A 17037-nucleotide genomic window follows, 5' to 3' on the forward strand; every position below is an offset into this window, starting at 1 on the left:
ATGAAATTTGGTCAGGAAGAAGCAGGACAAATGTTCAGCAAGCAGACAAATGGGAAAAAGAAAGTTTCATATTTTGTACCAAGATTCAGATGAGGCCTACTCATATTCTTGCTTCTGTAATTACTACAAGAAATACTTAAGTCATGTTTAGTCACTAATTTCCTAAAGATTCCCTAAGGTTGAGACATTTTCTATGAAATTTCCTTATGAGAATAAAGAGAATGTTCTAAATGCTATTAATCTCTAAGAATTTTATTGGTCTTCTTCCATCAGCAAGAAGAGTTAGGAATTTTCACTTTAAAAGGCAAAGAAAAATAGAAAATAAAGTGAAAAGAATTCCCTCTAGTTTCTATGTGTACTCTGAGCATGTTTAATAATTACTCTTCTGTATATTAAATTCATCATATCTGCCTCATCTTTTGAATTCACAATCTTCTCATATGAGATCATCCTAATTTGAAACTGACTAGCAACAGTAGCAATTAACAACTATTTGAATTTTTAGGTCCCAAGCTCAATATAAACCAGCTTTGCCTGTCTTGAGTTATATTCTTGATAGACTTTATTTTTTTTTCTTTAACTGTATTTTATCCTTATATCTCCCTACCATGTAAAGAAAGTAGTTGATAAAGAGGATGAGTACACATGTAATTTAAATAGTCTGTTTTGGTAAATTTAACATTCAACTTTTAAAAATTATATTTATATGAAAAGAGCCTTCTTTATATAAGATGATTTTTCTGACATGTTTTGATTATAGAACATGTGTACTTTTGCAAAAGAAGAGCCTGTCACAGATTGTAAAGAAAAAAAAAAAAGCTTTGCCATCATTTCTCTTATTTGCTTCATGATTAGAAAATTTGTTAATGTTTTGAGAACTTTGTGTGCTATTTTCCCTTGGATTAGCCATGAAATTTGGTCAGGGTTAGGGTTAGGGGTTTATTTGCAAAAATTGTGTCTGATGCAATCTTCATTTAATTCCATTGTGTTTAGAGAAGAGTGGTTTGTTTTATTTTTTATGAAGACTGTTTTCTCTCAAAACGCTATTAGATTAAGCTTATTTCCCAGGTTAATAGCTCTTATTAAAAACTGTTTTTGTGTGGATTTTACAAAAACAACCCGAAGGCAGAGATTTATCTGCCACTGCTATAGTCAATGCTCATATTGGGAAACTATGAGGGAAATGATCAGAGCCTGCATTTTCAGAAATCTCTAGCATGGAGATTATTCCACTGTCATATAGCAACAAAAACCCAGTAGTGTTTTGTTTTTAGCATTTACTGTATTTCAGGTTAACACACACACACACACTCACACGTTATATCCTTAATCCTCATGAAAACCCTGAGATAAAATGAAATTTAGGACGAGCCTCGTTTTCAGGACCATCCCTACCCACCAACAAGCTTTTAAACTCTTACTTAAATTGTATTTCCGAATCCTCTGTGTAAATTAAAAAGGTCAAAAGAGTTTAGGGGTCCTTAGGTCCCTGAACAACTAATACCATGGTTCTTTCTAGAAATGCAAGCAACCTGGAACTTTACTGGGCAACCCGGCACACAAATCGTTAACCCTCTTCCTTCCCTACTCTGTGGTCTCCGATTTCTTACTTGGGTGACCAGAAACTTGGAAAAAGCTTCTTTGCTTTTCCCTGAACTAATTTTGGAGGTGAGAGGAAGAGAGAGGCAGAATCAGGAAAGTCCTTTCATAAGTTGGGAAGGGCCGATCTGTTAGGTTACACTCGCTCAAACCAAGAGCAGTGAGTCCAGCAGCGAAGATCCAAGTGTTGCTTGTAATTACAGAAAAGCTCACCCTTCTTCTGCAAGCCTGGAGCCGGGTTCACACCACGCCCCGCCCTACTCCCTGCATCTGGGAGGAACTACATTTCCCAGAATGCCATTCAGGCCGCCGCGCCAGGCGCCAAAGAGCGCTTGATGACGCCATCAACCCGCGCGATGTTTAGACTCCACTGATGTCGTGGCGCTACCGGGGAAGAAGTTGGTGATTTGCCGGGTCCTGGCCCCGAAGACGAGGTCCGGTGACCCCTGGCCCCTTCCTGCCTCCCCTCCGCCTGCCTGTCCCTCTGTCTTCTGCCGGGATGAGGCGCGCAGGCCTGGGTAAGGAGAGGGCTGAGGGCCGAAGTTTGGGGGTCCTGGAGCCGGCCGTGCTGGGCGCGGGGCGCGGGGCGCGGGAGGAAGTCGGACCGGTCCCGTGTCACTGGAACCTAGGCCAGAAAGCAGGTGTAAGGAGAGGTCTTTGGAGGCGGTGCCAAGTGGAAACGGGTCATTTGTCTCGGGTCCTAGGGGTTTCCTTAAGTTCGGTTCAGCCCCAGGTTTGAATGGTAGGTTCAGAGAGAGTAAGGAGTGGGGGACGTAGGGGTGGGGTGGGCGCAGGTGCCAGCTCGGCAGTGAGGGCGTTAGTGGTCGTGACGGACCACATCCTGGTGGAACGTGCTTGTTCACCAGAGCCTGGCTTCGGGTTCTCCTCCCTGCTGGCCCTGCATGTTCAGTGTCTTCAGAAGCCAAATTTGAGAGAGTGTTGCATGCGAAGCACACTAATAATAATAATAATGATGATGATGAAGAAGATGTTAGTCTGGCAACAGTGAGTTACAAAGGTGAATGTACGTGTCATTGCTGTTAAAGTCCGATTCTGACATCGGGGTCAGAGGCCATTTTGCCCAGAACATTTCTTATCTGAGCCTCGTTCCCCGTAAAGGCAGTAAAATGCTTGGCATTTGTTCTTGACCTTTTGGTTTAGGAAGCCTGTTGACCAGCGAGCAGGAGTAAGTGAGGCACGAGGACTCTTACCCGGCCAGTTTAATGCACAGCGGTCAAAACAGCATTTCCTGGTTCTGAAGTTCTCTATGAAGAGACAATTTTAAAAAGAAAGAAAAGAACCCTGCTAAATCATCGTACAGTAACCTGAGGAAAAAATGTATGAAATATTTGAAAAAAAAAAGTTGTTACATTTTTCAATTGTTATGGAAAAAGGGGGGAAAAACTTTTCAAAAGTGTCAGGTATTTAAAGTTAGTGAAAGTTGACAGTAACTCTAGACTTGTGCATTGATTAATAAATTGTAGTATGAGAAACCACTTTGGAAAAATACAGTTTTTATGAATGCTTACATCAGAGAAAGAAAGTTGACCAGCTAAATCGTAGAGAAAAAATAACTAATTTTGAGAATGCTTAGTTTTATATGCCTACATGTTTTTCCTTTGTGTCATTACTGATAACAACAAACATTTGTTGTGTACTTGGGTAAGATCTAGGCCGGTGATGGCGAACCTTTTGAGCTCGGCGTGTCAGCATTTTGAAAAACCCTAACTTAACTCTGGTGCCGTGTCACATATAGAAATTTTTTTATATTTGCAACCATAGTAAAACAAAGATGTATATTTTTGACATTTATTTTATATATTTAAATGCCATTTAACAAAGAAAAATCAACCAAAAAATGAGTTCGCGTGTCACCTCTGACACGCGTGTCATAGGTTCACCATCACTGTTCTAGGCAGACAATTGTTTGTTGCCCTGTTTATCCTCCCCAAAGCTTCCAGTCTATTTGGGGGGAAGGAACACCTTCAGAGGTAAATTCTAGTTAATACAAGGTGGTCGTTACACATCCAAATGCCAGGTAAGTTCTACAGATAGTGAATGTTTAGGCATGTCAGAGAGAGAGTGCTGTGTACTTTGTGGAGACATAGGAACTTGACCTAGAGCTTGAAGATACAGGGTGCGAGCGGTAAGTTCCAGCTGGAAGAATGACACCACTCCCCCAAAAAGAATTGTAGGACTGGAATTATGAATGATCGTTGAAGGGATTATGATCAAGCCAGTTTGACTGAAGTAGGAGACAATGAAACCAGAACTAGCACCTTGTGGAGATCTTTGAGTGCCAGGTCAGGGAGTTTGGATCTTATCAGTAGGCCTATTAACCCTTGGAATATTTTTTTCGGCAGTGTGTCGTGATAAATTGCAGGCACAGGTGGTGATTCTCAGCCCTGACTATGCATTAGAACAGCCGTGGGCAAACTACGGCCCGTTTGAAATGAATAAAACTAAAAAAAAAAAAAAGACCGTACCCTTTTATGTAATGATGTTTACTTTGAATTTATATTAGTTCACACAAACACTCCATCCATGTTTTTGTTCCGGCCCTCCGGTCCAGTTTAAGAACCCATTGTGGCCCTCGAGTCAAAAAGTTTGCCCACCATAGCATTAGAATCACCTAATCACGTGGGGAGCTTTCAAGGCATTGCTACCTGGACCCCCACAGCTGAGACTAAATTAGAATCTCTAGGATAGAGCCTTTTTTCTTTCAAGCTCCCTTGTAGTTGAGAGGAAAGATGATGACTTAGGTGTCTGTCCATTGCTATCATTAACATTGGTAAGGGAGGCGGGCCTTTTTTTTTTTTTTTTAAGTATCAATATGTATTGACTTGGAATTTTAAACTTGGGATAAATAAATAGTGAGCCCTATCTGGGTTGGCTCAGTGGATAGAGCATCGGCCTGCAGGCTGAAGGGTCGCAGGTTCGATTCCGGTCAAGGGCATGTACCTAGGCTGCGGGCACATCCCCAGTAGGGGGTGTGCAGGAGGCAGCCGATCAATGATTCTCTCATCGATTCTAGCTCTCTATCCCTCTCCCTTCCTCTCTGTAAAAAAATCAATAAAATATATTTTTAAAAAAAGAAATAGTGAACCTGATAGATATTCACATGGAGAAGCTGCAACACTTCACATGAATCTCTTTAAGTGATTTGGCTCAGCTACTGATAGAAACTACCCAAAAGAAGTAGCATTTGTCTTAATGGACAAAGGCTGATGATGGATGGCTGGCACTCACTAGCTTTCCTAGAACTTTCATAGCAGTGGTCCACACAAAAAGAAGTGGCTAACTTTGGAATAGCAACTCCTAGAATTTTATTTAACATTTTTGTAGTTTTTATAGTGGGGGTGGGTGATAGTATGTGAAAAGTTTGAAATTCTTTAACAAGAAATCTGTATTGAAAGATTACTGGGTGATGAGAATTTTGCTTTCAATAAATGGAATGATATAGAAGTACTATAAAATTAAAATTAAGGTAAACAAAGAAAATAAAGCAAATAACCATTCATTTCGAAATGAATTCCTTGGTAAAGTTGGCAAGTGATTATATTCAGCCAGTCATTAATTACTTATTGGGCAAATGTTCTACATTTAGAACCTTACTCATAAAAGAAGAAGACATATACCTTTTCTTTAAGGATTTTGGTCCTCATTAAAGTAGAGTCTGTACAGCGTATCATTAACTGATGGAATGGGAATGCATGTTTAAACAACTATTTTAACTGAGTGGGGGAAATACTATGCATAGTCACTTGAGTTCTTCACTTTTATAATAGCACATTTGGAGAGCTTTATGGATAATATGTCAGCAGAGGGAAAATTTGGGGAATGCAACTCCTTCTCTGGAATATACTTGTTTGACATGTTGTGTTTTTGTGTGTGTGGTGGTAGAGGTTGTGTGTCTGCTGCATATAAAGTACTCATTATAGGGGATAAAGGATTATGAGATCTGTTTCTGCCCTCAAAGAAGCTTATGATTCTACTAGTGTTCCAGTGCACGGATTCATGCACATTGAAAGGAAATTTATTAGAAGAAATATTTTAATATTGCTATTCGCCCTTTCTCTATAAAAGTGTTAATCAAATTCATGATCGACAATGACAGATCAAAACACACGCCTGCAGTGGCGCCAGCGAGAGCTTTACTAGTATATGTATCACGAATGTGCGAGTCAACTTAGCCATATATATATATTTTTTTAAACCTGCTTAATTAGACCTGCTTTCTGATTTAACTAAACTTTTTCCAGCCCAGTGAAGCACCCCAACTTTTCTTTCAGGTAATTGTCAGCAACACAGCAGTAAATATCAACATGAAGCAGATTATGATTGTAGATCACGCAGGGAGAACAAAGGATAAAATATTTAACTGCAGTAGTGTTTGACTATATTCTGCACAGTGAGAAAACCTGAAGTCATTTTCAAGGTTCACCATTTCTTCTTTTTAGTCAGGTCAAGTTTCTAAACTTTCTAAAACTCCGTTTCTGGCTAATGAAAATAGGATTCTACCAAGTCTCTTATCTACCAATCCAGGACTTGTATGAGGATCAAATGAGATGAGGCATGGGAAAATGCTTCACAGACATTTGGTTAAAGTGTAAAATGTTTGCACCTGGCTATAAAGCAAGTCGTGTTCCTGGGCTGAAGAAACTCCAAGGAGGCTCGTCACTAGGGAGCAGAAGCCGGGTGTTGCTACATGACATCATTAATGTGGCACCCACAGCAACCGTTTCCGGACTGGGCTGGGCTGTGGGCCGCAATTTGCACCATGGGGTCTTGGCAGCGTTGGCTGCAATTTGGTGGGCTGTCCTCTGGGGTGGTGGCGGGGCCTGTTTCCCACTTGGGGGAAGACGAGTGTTGCTTTGTCGGTGCCAAGTCCGCGGTGCCATTTCTTTGTAAATGGCCAGTGGGCATCACAGCAGCTCCTGTGTTGGGCGTCTGGCCCCTGGTGGTCAGTGCGCATCATAGCAACTGGTCGGACGGTTGGAGGGACACTTAGCATATTAGCCTTTTATATATATAGATTCTTGACAAAGGCAGGCACATTAAAAGTTGAATAACCATGACTTCAGATTCTATTCATTCATTCATTTACAAGTTGATTGAGTGTGCTTTCCTATGTGTATGCATGCGTTTGTGGGGGATATATAGCCAGGAATGAAAGAAATTTAGTATCTGCCCTTGGAGTGTGGTCTGGTGTGCTATATTAGTGTTTTGTACAGTCAGAGCTGTAAGAATTCAAAGTGAGAGAGCTATGCTTTTTAGAGAAAATGAGATTTGTGCTGTGCCTTAAAAGAACTTTCTATGCACGCCTCAAACATCTTTCAACCACCAGCACTGACCACTACTTCCTGTTCTTCCAGCTATTCTTTGAGCTTACTAGACATCTGGTTTCTATATCATCCCATTCCTCCAACCAGTTTGAAATTCTTTAACAAGAAATCTGTATTGAAAGATTACTGGGTGATGAGAATTTTGCTTTCAATAAATGGAATGATATAGAAGTACTATAAAATTAAAATTAAGGTAAACAAAGAAAATAAAGCAAATAACCATTCATTTCGAAATGAATTCCTTGGTAAAGTTGGCAAGTGATTATATTCAGCCAGTCATTAATTACTTATTGGGCAAATGTTCTACATTTAGAACCTTACTCATAAAAGAAGAAGACATATACCTTTTCTTTAAGGATTTTGGTCCTCATTAAAGTAGAGTCTGTACAGCGTATCATTAACTGATGGAATGGGAATGCATGTTTAAACAACTATTTTAACTGAGTGGGGGAAATACTATGCATAGTCACTTGAGTTCTTCACTTTTATAATAGCACATTTGGAGAGCTTTATGGATAATATGTCAGCAGAGGGAAAATTTGGGGAATGCAACTCCTTCTCTGGAATATACTTGTTTGACATGTTGTGTTTTTGTGTGTGTGGTGGTAGAGGTTGTGTGTCTGCTGCATATAAAGTACTCATTATAGGGGATAAAGGATTATGAGATCTGTTTCTGCCCTCAAAGAAGCTTATGATTCTACTAGTGTTCCAGTGCACGGATTCATGCACATTGAAAGGAAATTTATTAGAAGAAATATTTTAATATTGCTATTCGCCCTTTCTCTATAAAAGTGTTAATCAAATTCATGATCGACAATGACAGATCAAAACACACGCCTGCAGTGGCGCCAGCGAGAGCTTTACTAGTATATGTATCACGAATGTGCGAGTCAACTTAGCCATATATATATATTTTTTTAAACCTGCTTAATTAGACCTGCTTTCTGATTTAACTAAACTTTTTCCAGCCCAGTGAAGCACCCCAACTTTTCTTTCAGGTAATTGTCAGCAACACAGCAGTAAATATCAACATGAAGCAGATTATGATTGTAGATCACGCAGGGAGAACAAAGGATAAAATATTTAACTGCAGTAGTGTTTGACTATATTCTGCACAGTGAGAAAACCTGAAGTCATTTTCAAGGTTCCCCATTTCTTCTTTTTAGTCAGGTCAAGTTTCTAAACTTTCTAAATCTCCGTTTCTGGCTAATGAAAATAGGATTCTACCAAGTCTCTTATCTACCAATCCAGGACTTGTATGAGGATCAAATGAGATGAGGCATGGGAAAATGCTTCACAGACATTTGGTTAAAGTGTAAAATGTTTGCACCTGGCTATAAAGCAAGTCGTGTTCCTGGGCTGAAGAAACTCCAAGGAGGCTCGTCACTAGGGAGCAGAAGCCGGGTGTTGCTACATGACATCATTAATGTGGCACCCACAGCAACCGTTTCCGGACTGGGCTGGGCTGTGGGCCGCAATTTGCACCATGGGGTCTTGGCAGCGTTGGCTGCAATTTGGTGGGCTGTCCTCTGGGGTGGTGGCGGGGCCTGTTTCCCACTTGGGGGAAGACGAGTGTTGCTTTGTCGGTGCCAAGTCCGCGGTGCCATTTCTTTGTAAATGGCCAGTGGGCATCACAGCAGCTCCTGTGTTGGGCGTCTGGCCCCTGGTGGTCAGTGCGCATCATAGCAACTGGTCGGACGGTTGGAGGGACACTTAGCATATTAGCCTTTTATATATATAGATTCTTGACAAAGGCAGGCACATTAAAAGTTGAATAACCATGACTTCAGATTCTATTCATTCATTCATTTACAAGTTGATTGAGTGTGCTTTCCTATGTGTATGCATGCGTTTGTGGGGGATATATAGCCAGGAATGAAAGAAATTTAGTATCTGCCCTTGGAGTGTGGTCTGGTGTGCTATATTAGTGTTTTGTACAGTCAGAGCTGTAAGAATTCAAAGTGAGAGAGCTATGCTTTTTAGAGAAAATGAGATTTGTGCTGTGCCTTAAAAGAACTTTCTATGCACGCCTCAAACATCTTTCAACCACCAGCACTGACCACTACTTCCTGTTCTTCCAGCTATTCTTTGAGTTTACTAGACATCTGGTTTCTATATCATCCCATTCCTCCATATTCTCAGGCCTCTATTGAAACTACTTCAATCCCTGTCCAATCTAGACCCCATAATTCATATCTTTAACCATTATTTTGGCAAGCAGTTTCAACCTCTTGGTGTTCTGTCCTTCTGCAGCCCAACACTGTAAACCTCCAACTCTTGAGCAGTCCAACTATCCAGCTTCTCATGGGCTAACTCAGGCTGATGAGCTCTTTTTTTTTCACACATCTGAGAGGATTGAAACTGCTCCTATACATTGCCTCAGCCAGGCTTATTTTATGTCCCTGTGTATTCCCAGTCAATTTCCTCCCTTCTCTTTACTGTTTTTCCTGATTGTCATTCTTCAGAGACGGCCTTTTTTTTTTTTTTTTAATGAGAAAATTGGTGGTATTATTTTTTTAATGTGGTTAAATAACACCCTAAACCAGCGGTCGCCAACCTTTTGGACCTCACGGACCACCTAGTGGTCCACAGACCACCTGTTGGCAACCGCTGCTAAACTATCTTTTCTTCTCTTTGTCTTCACTGCCCAAGGCTCACTCCACCTGTTTGATTGCCAGATGAATACCAAGTACTGTATTAGGCAGTGGCAGGGATTGCATTCCTGTATCTCAATGCTCTTTTCTAGAAGATGCTCCAAAAAGTAGCACCAGGAAGAACAATGGACCTGACACATCATAGTTTCTCAAATGTTTGTTAAGAATGAATGATCCCCTCTCTCAGCTCTCAGCTGTATTCTCTATTAAGTTATTCCAGCCCTCTTCTGTTTAAGAGAGAGATGCCAATAAAGGACCCTCCCTCTGCCATGAGCTCCCTCCTGCTATAGTATCCTCTTTCTCCATTACTCTTCAGAGCCAGGCTTCTTCCATGGGGAGTCGATGTTACTACTTTTAGGCCTTTTTAAAAATGTATAGTTCTATGGAACAGGCAATGTGTCCTGAATACCCTTGTATGTATAGCAGTACTTATTTGAGTGTGTTGTGGGCAATCAATACGCAGTTAATAAATATGTATTGAAATGAATTGAATATTCTTTGCTTAAGAGAGGGCATTGAAGAAATTGTTCTATTTTGTTATTTTAAAAACTTATTTGAAATGTGACTATTATTGACATACGTGGTCTGCAACGCCCTCCAGGGGTCTTTTTCGGTTCTTTTTTTTATCGAAGTTTTAAAAGTGGCCTATGTTTGCTACAACTAGACTTGTGACTGATCCTTGCAGGTGAAGGCAACTATGGGAACTATGGCTATGCTAATAGTGGATATAGTGCCTGTGAAGAAGAAAATGACAGACTCACTGAAAGTCTGAGACACAAAGTAACTGCTATAAAATCTGTAAGTATACATTAAGTACTTTTAAATTTGTATATTTATATGCGTATATATTACACTTTTATTGGCATCATATTAAGGAATTCAGTTACCCAAATAGTGTGGTTCAGTGAGGTATGCTCAAAGTTTAGACATGATTTGAGTAGGTTTAAAAATGTGCCTAATGAAAACATATGGTACATTTGTTTATCCTTTTTAAACTTCAGCTGTTTTTTGTGGTTAAATCTAAAATACTGTGTGATGTCTGTAGGAATGTCTCCGAGCAGTCCATCCTCCACACCCAAGCAGCTCTTCTTCTGACCTTTCCTCCTGGTCTCCTAAGCTACAAATCTTAGCCTTCACGCTTCTACCTTTTACTTCACAGCAATCACCAAGTCTTATGCATCTTTCTTTCTAATGCTTCTTTCTATTTCTGCTTTTCCATTTCTAATACTATCCCCTGGTTCTTTATTGGGAAAGCCTTTAACCTATCTTTTCCTAAATTTTTAACATGTTCTGGTCTGAGCTACATGCTGTCACCAGTCATCTTAGTGTATTTTTAAAATTGTATCCTGCACTCTCAGAAGACTTCACTGTCCTCCCGTGAGGTAAGAAAGTTCACACTCTGTAGGTTGATCAAATAGGTTCTTTAAAGATTGTCCATAACTTCTCAGCCCTTATCTCCTGCATTTTCAGGACGTGTATATACTTTCTGCCAGACACTGACTTTTCCTACTCCCAAATCTTTGATCGTGCTATCCCTTTGCCTTAGTGTCCTCTCCCTCCTTACAGTGGCTGAGCTTTTGCCTGTCTGAAAGGCCCCACTCCATTGCACCCCTTACTTCCTCTACGCTTTACCCTACTATGACGTCAAAAGTGACATTTTTCTTTATGAAAATAAGACCATTTGTACCATTTCTGTCACCCTTATTGTATGGTGATCTGCATTGGAATTATTTGTATGTAAACGAAATTTACTAAATGTAGGGTTTTCTGTTGTACTTATTTTTATATTCTACACAACACCTAGTATAATTCCTTATCAGTTGTATTGAATTAAATGTATTAAATAAAGGAATGAAAAAGATGGTTTTAAAAGTGTGTGTGATATATTCTGCATTACAATAAACATGCTGTACACTAACAGAGCATTCAGTAGAAGCTCATATTGCCAAAACTTAATTGGTATTTCACTAGTCTTGGAAAATAGAATTGTATTCAGCCTGGAGATTATTATATTCTGAAGTGAGTATTGTTTTCAAAGTCATACTAAATCAAAAGGAGTTGATCTGTGAACTAAGCAATATTGTATAATGTTAATACTTTAGCAAATATAACATTGAGAGGGAATTAAGAATTAGATGATTAAAAAAACACAAAAAACTCCAATGGTGAATATTTAGGCTCCTTGTTAGAAGAAAGCTATTTCCCCTGGAAATTCCTTTCCGTGGCATAAATGACAGTTGTAGACAGCAGTTAGGTGATTTGGGCTATCAAGCTTTATATATAGTTGCTTTATTATCTCATATTCTGATCTGTAGAATTCTGGTATGGTTTTGTGTCAGAAATACTCCCGTACTGTGTTTACACAAAATAAGCTGAGAATAATATTTGCAGTGGTTTGCCAAGGTTTTTTAGTAGTTGTGATTATATTTATTCAGATATCTTGGAAATGAAGGCTTTGATGAATTTGTCATATAAAGTATTAAACACGGTTTGGTTTGAATAGCAGCCATAATCACGCTGATTTCTTTTGGCTCAGCCTCTTTTCTGCATAGCTTTAGAATGTGGTTGACAACTTGTAATTTTTTTTCAATTTGTTATATTTAAAAAGAAATACCTTTAGAATCTAAAGAAATAATCAATTTAGGCATATATTCAATGTCAATTTCAGAAGGAAAATATTAAATATTTGTATCTGAATTTGAATTGATAATACAGGTACTTATGTACATCTTTAAAAACATAAAGAAGGAAATATATAGATAAATGCTGTTGTATGAATAATTATAAAGAAAGGAAAAACATGCAAAGATAGGTGAATCAGAAGTATGTACCAAAATTCAAAGATGGAATTGAATATTAAATGAAATCCAAATGAAGAGCAGGGAAGCAATGTCCTTATTGAGAAGGAGTAAAAGTTCTAAGTTTATTTTCCATTAATATCAGTGAAAATGTATCAGAAGAAGAGAGTATATTTTCTACTTCTAGAATACAGTTTCTGAGAAAATGTATATTTAAAATGGCATTATTTGCTTTATAACACTTAAATACTTTTATATGAGTAGTAATGTATATGCTTTCTTTATAGCTTTCCATTGAGATAGGCCATGAAGTTAAAACTCAAAATAAATTATTAGCTGAAATGGTAAGTAAGATTTTAACTTTAAGACCTAATATTCTTAAAGTTAGCATGTTAAGCAGGATTAATATCGTTTTAACTTTTATCCATTTTGGAATAGATCTAGGGATCGGATGTCCTGGATTTTAATCCATTTATATCTAATTGGTTTTGAATAACTACAAAGTTTGTCTTTGCCATATTTTTACATTTTTCATCTTGCCTAACACACATAAGTATGAGGAAAAAGTAGAAACTAAGTATCTTTAATCCTGTGTTTAGAAACACAGTTGAAGACTCAGGATAAATGACTATTTAGAGTGTTCTTTGAGATCTCAATGCATGTGGACTGCCAAGTAATCTAAAAGCACTTTATGTCTAATCAACCAAATGCCTTGTACTTAATGTAAGCCTATTTCTTTTGCTTGATATCCTAAGGATCACTTCTGAACAAATCAATAGGATTTGAACATAGTAACATCTAGAACCTTTTATCTCTAGTCTAAACAATCTCAGCAATATATACTAGTACCTTTTCTTCTTCAAGCCACTCTCCATTCTTAAATATTTATTTTGGAGGTCAAGCTTCTCCAGACCTTCCCCAGTTTCTCCACATGCTTTTAAAATTGTACTATCCAAAAATGAATATGGCATTGAAAGCAATGTTCCTATGAAGGTTGTGCATTAGAATCATGTGGGGTGCTTTCTGAAAATATCGATGTCTGGTCCTCATTCTAAATATACTGATTCAGAATATCAGGGGAAGGGATTTAGGTATATGCATTTTGTAAAAAGCACCCCAAAAGACTCTGATACATAGCCCTGCTGAAGATCTATCTATCTATATATATATATATAAAATAGAGAAATATGCTAATTAACTGGGACACCGTAATGGGCCGACCAGACAGGAGGAGGTTGTGGACAGGAGGAGGTTGCGCACGCAGCGTTGGGGGCAGGGGCCTCCACGTGCCTGCGCTGGGGGAGGCCCTGATCAGCAGCGGCCATGGCTGCTTCAAGGGCGGGAGAGGGAGGCAGGGCCGGACCGGTGACTCGAGGGTGGGCAGCGCTGCGCGATTTCGAATCACACGCTGGGCTCCTAGTAGATGTATAAAGTGCTTGAGCTACATAGCCAGAGCTATATAAAAGCTATCATAATGCCAGGACCTTTACATCTCAGCATATTGAGTTCCTATGAAAGTGCAGTATTTCTATTCCATACCTAGTCCTCATCATAAGGCCTTTTCCAGCTATGTTTTAATATGGTAGTTTTCCCCATCCATATTTGTCGTTATTACTCTGTCTCACCACTTCTACATGATATTCTCTTAACTTTTACTCTACTGTACTTCAAAGTCAGCTATTTAAATTAAAGGATCTTAAAAGTAAAGGTACATTTAACTGCTAACCAACCATATTACATTTTGGATGAATTGCTATACTGGGAAGCAGACCCATTTGTTCTTGGAGAATATGCCCCAACAAAAAGTGGTAAAAAAAGACAAAAACCAAAATGCTTTTCTGGCAGCTATGAATCTGGGGAGATCCCAGCCGGCCCAGGACATCAGCTCTCGTCCTCCCAGCCTTTCGACCCTCCCCTGAAGGTCCTCAGTAAAATGGTTTGATCTCCACGTACCCCCAAAAAGTGGGGGGAAACCTGTGTGATAGTAGACAAACTATGTTTATTGTTAATGGTTTTTAATCCACATAATTGGAATAAGACCTAAATAGTTTAGGATTGTGAAGAATTCTGTGGCTGAAAGAAATGTTTATTGGATAATAAAAGAGCTTTTTATTCATTGAGAGAATTACTCAGTTTTGCATGGAATAATAGGGCTGATTATCCAAGTTATAAACAGGTTTCTGAATTGATTAAACACTAAAAATGTCATTAAGAATGTGTTCTAATAACAATATATCCAATTACTTAAGTGCATATGTAGAGTATTAGAATCTAAGCATTATATTCTGTTTTTCTTTTCTCCTCATAGGATTCACAATTTGATTCTACAACTGGATTTCTAGGTAGAACTATGGAAAAACTGAAGATTTTATCCAGAGGGAGCCAAAGCAAGCTGATGTGCTATATGATGCTGTTTTCATTGTTTGTCTTTTTTGTCATTTATTGGATTATTAAACTGAGGTGATGCAAGTAAGTGTCAGTTTGGAATTTGTTCCAACTTAAGTGGCTTGGGGTACCACTTTGGTAAAAAATCAGCATCAAAACATTCCTCATTTTCAAATATGGCTTTTTCCATTAACAGTTACAGAATTTTACCTGTTTTATAAATCACATTACATAATACAGTGCTCTTTGAATACTGTTTCTTAACACATTAAGTGCCCAGTCACCGGTGACTGACACTATACTTTCCGTCCGGAAGGGAAAACAGGCTGGGCGCTTAATGACTCATTTTGCCCCTATTTTCAGGGGTATTGAGATAGCCAAAAGTCAGTCCAGCCCGAACCATTGTTTTTCTATTGTTTGCTATCAGATTAAATAGCAATATAGTGTTCTGTTATTATCATAAATGTAGGTTTATGTTCCATGTAAAGAAACTTAGTGGGAGAATAATAGAATGGGGAGCCTGATGCTGAGCTCTTGCAGTGGTGAACAGTTTGTGGTGGAATGATAATCATTTTCCTGAGTGACATCAACCCTAATGATGTACTCCCCTTTCCTCCTTGATTTGGTTAAATTGTAGGCAGATTTCTTTTTACCTACGATGTTTTTCTAATAATTTTTGATTATATGACTCCTCTTCCCCCTTTGCCCAAGGACCTCATTCTTTAATAAATCTTATTATTTTGACATATTTCTAGTAGGTGCAAAACAAATGTGAACCAGTATAATTGTTATTTTATATTAACTTTATGCATACCATTGACTTGGCTTAAAATAGCTTTATGATTTTAGCTACTTAGGCCATTTGGTTATCATTTGTGACAAAATGTGAAACTAAAGTAATTGCTAAACTCTGACTGGAAATAACATGTTCAAGAAAATTAATTGTCTCTGCATTATTATGTGCTCAAAATAGATAATTGAAAGTAGTCAACATTGAACTTAGGGGTAAGAGTATTGTTGTTTTGATCCAGTATATTTGTTTATAGAAAGCAAAACAAAGGTAGAATGTTGAGTAGAAAGAAATATTAAAATGTTCTTAAATACTCTGTATTGCTATTTTGGAATTTACTCATTTATGAGCTCTAAAAATAAATTTTTAATGAAATAAGTTGAACTTTGTTGTTTCTTTATTCAAGTCCCTTATATTTTTACATAGAACCTGAGAAATGGTCCTAAAAACACCGGTTCCAAGCAAAATCAAGAAAAGTTCACATATTTGTATTATTTCGGAACTTTATTCAAACAAATGTGATAAATCATAACTGCAGCTTCAAAAATATTTAATTTTCAAATATTTCTATTTATAAATCTATTATCATTGCAGTACTTTTCTCTAAATACCTATGTTTTCTGGTTGGATTTGTTGTCATTTGGGCCTCTGCTTGACAGTTAAAACACCAGAGCTGAGAAGGGTTAAGTAACAGCCTGACAAACCTGAGGCTGATGTGACACTGGTTTGAGTTAGGTGACCTGGGTTCAAATATCCATTCCTCTACTTGCTCAGTGTGTGGGGACCTGTTTCTTCATTAAATCACCCATTTCATAGGGTCATTGTGAGAGACAGATAATATATTGGAAAGCACCTTACTCATGATAGTTACTCAATAAATGTTAGTTCTCCCTACTATTATAGACACATAAGAAAAGGGAATTATTTTAAGGGTAAGACGATAAGTTGGTTTCAGGCTGTGATGATGACGGGACCTCTAAATGGAAATTTCTATCAAACAATTAGAGATTGATTTTTTTTTCAAGAATTATTTAATTATGTACTCTGTGTCAATTATGTGACAGCCAGAGCTCAGGGAAGACTCAGAAATCGTTGCAATAATTAAAATTGCAAAAAGAAAAGAACAAAAGGCCAAAGAAAAATAACTGGAAGATGGAAACAGAAGGGAATCAATAAGAAGTAAACAAGATCAAGGCCCTAGGAAAACCAATGATAGCAAGACAAGGATGGAATTCAAGATTAAGTATTGGCTATTATATGAAAGTACTTTGTAAAATATATTAAAACACTATTTAAATGTTGGATAGTATCATCAAGGAGGTGATGATAAGGGGTTTGGGGTAATGTAAGTGTGACTGTTATCACTGCCTTCTTCAACATTTCTTATTTTAGAATTCTTTTTTTAAGAACTGCCTAAAATCAAGTCCCTAACCAATATTTCATATAACCCCTCTCTCATCACTGCC

General features: G+C 38.1%; 1 protein-coding gene across 2 annotated transcripts; it reads left to right on the plus strand.

Moving 5' to 3' along the window:
• The first annotated feature begins 1939 nt into the window (after positions 1-1939).
• BET1 (Bet1 golgi vesicular membrane trafficking protein) lies at positions 1940-15949 on the plus strand. Of its 2 annotated transcripts, none has more exons than XM_005876077.2 (4): positions 1940-2117; positions 10284-10396; positions 12684-12740; positions 14705-14977. In XM_005876077.2, the coding sequence occupies exons 1-4, from the start codon at positions 2099-2101 to the stop codon at positions 14858-14860; spliced, it is 345 nt and encodes a 114-aa protein (XP_005876139.1). In that variant the 5' UTR covers positions 1940-2098; the 3' UTR covers positions 14861-14977. The 2 variants fall into 2 exon arrangements, with proteins under 2 accessions (XP_005876139.1, XP_014403148.1); XM_014547662.1 differs by lacking the exon at positions 1940-2117 and adding an exon at positions 5933-5967 and having other exon boundaries at positions 14705-15949.
• Positions 15950-17037: the final 1088 nt, after the last annotated feature.

This window comes from Myotis brandtii, unplaced genomic scaffold (assembly GCF_000412655.1).
Source record: "Myotis brandtii unplaced genomic scaffold, ASM41265v1 scaffold48, whole genome shotgun sequence".
NCBI classification, from domain to species: domain Eukaryota; kingdom Metazoa; phylum Chordata; class Mammalia; order Chiroptera; family Vespertilionidae; genus Myotis; species Myotis brandtii.

Excerpts from the sequence above, each read along its gene's own strand:
- BET1 (XM_014547662.1), top strand. The coding sequence starts at position 5,937 with ATGATTGTAGATCACGCAGGGAGAACAAAGG. Across the intron at positions 5,968-10,283 it reads TCACGCAGGGAGAACAAAGG|GTGAAGGCAACTATGGGAAC; the intron begins ATAAAATATTTA and ends TGATCCTTGCAG. Across the intron at positions 12,741-14,704 it reads ATAAATTATTAGCTGAAATG|GATTCACAATTTGATTCTAC; the intron begins GTAAGTAAGATT and ends TTCTCCTCATAG.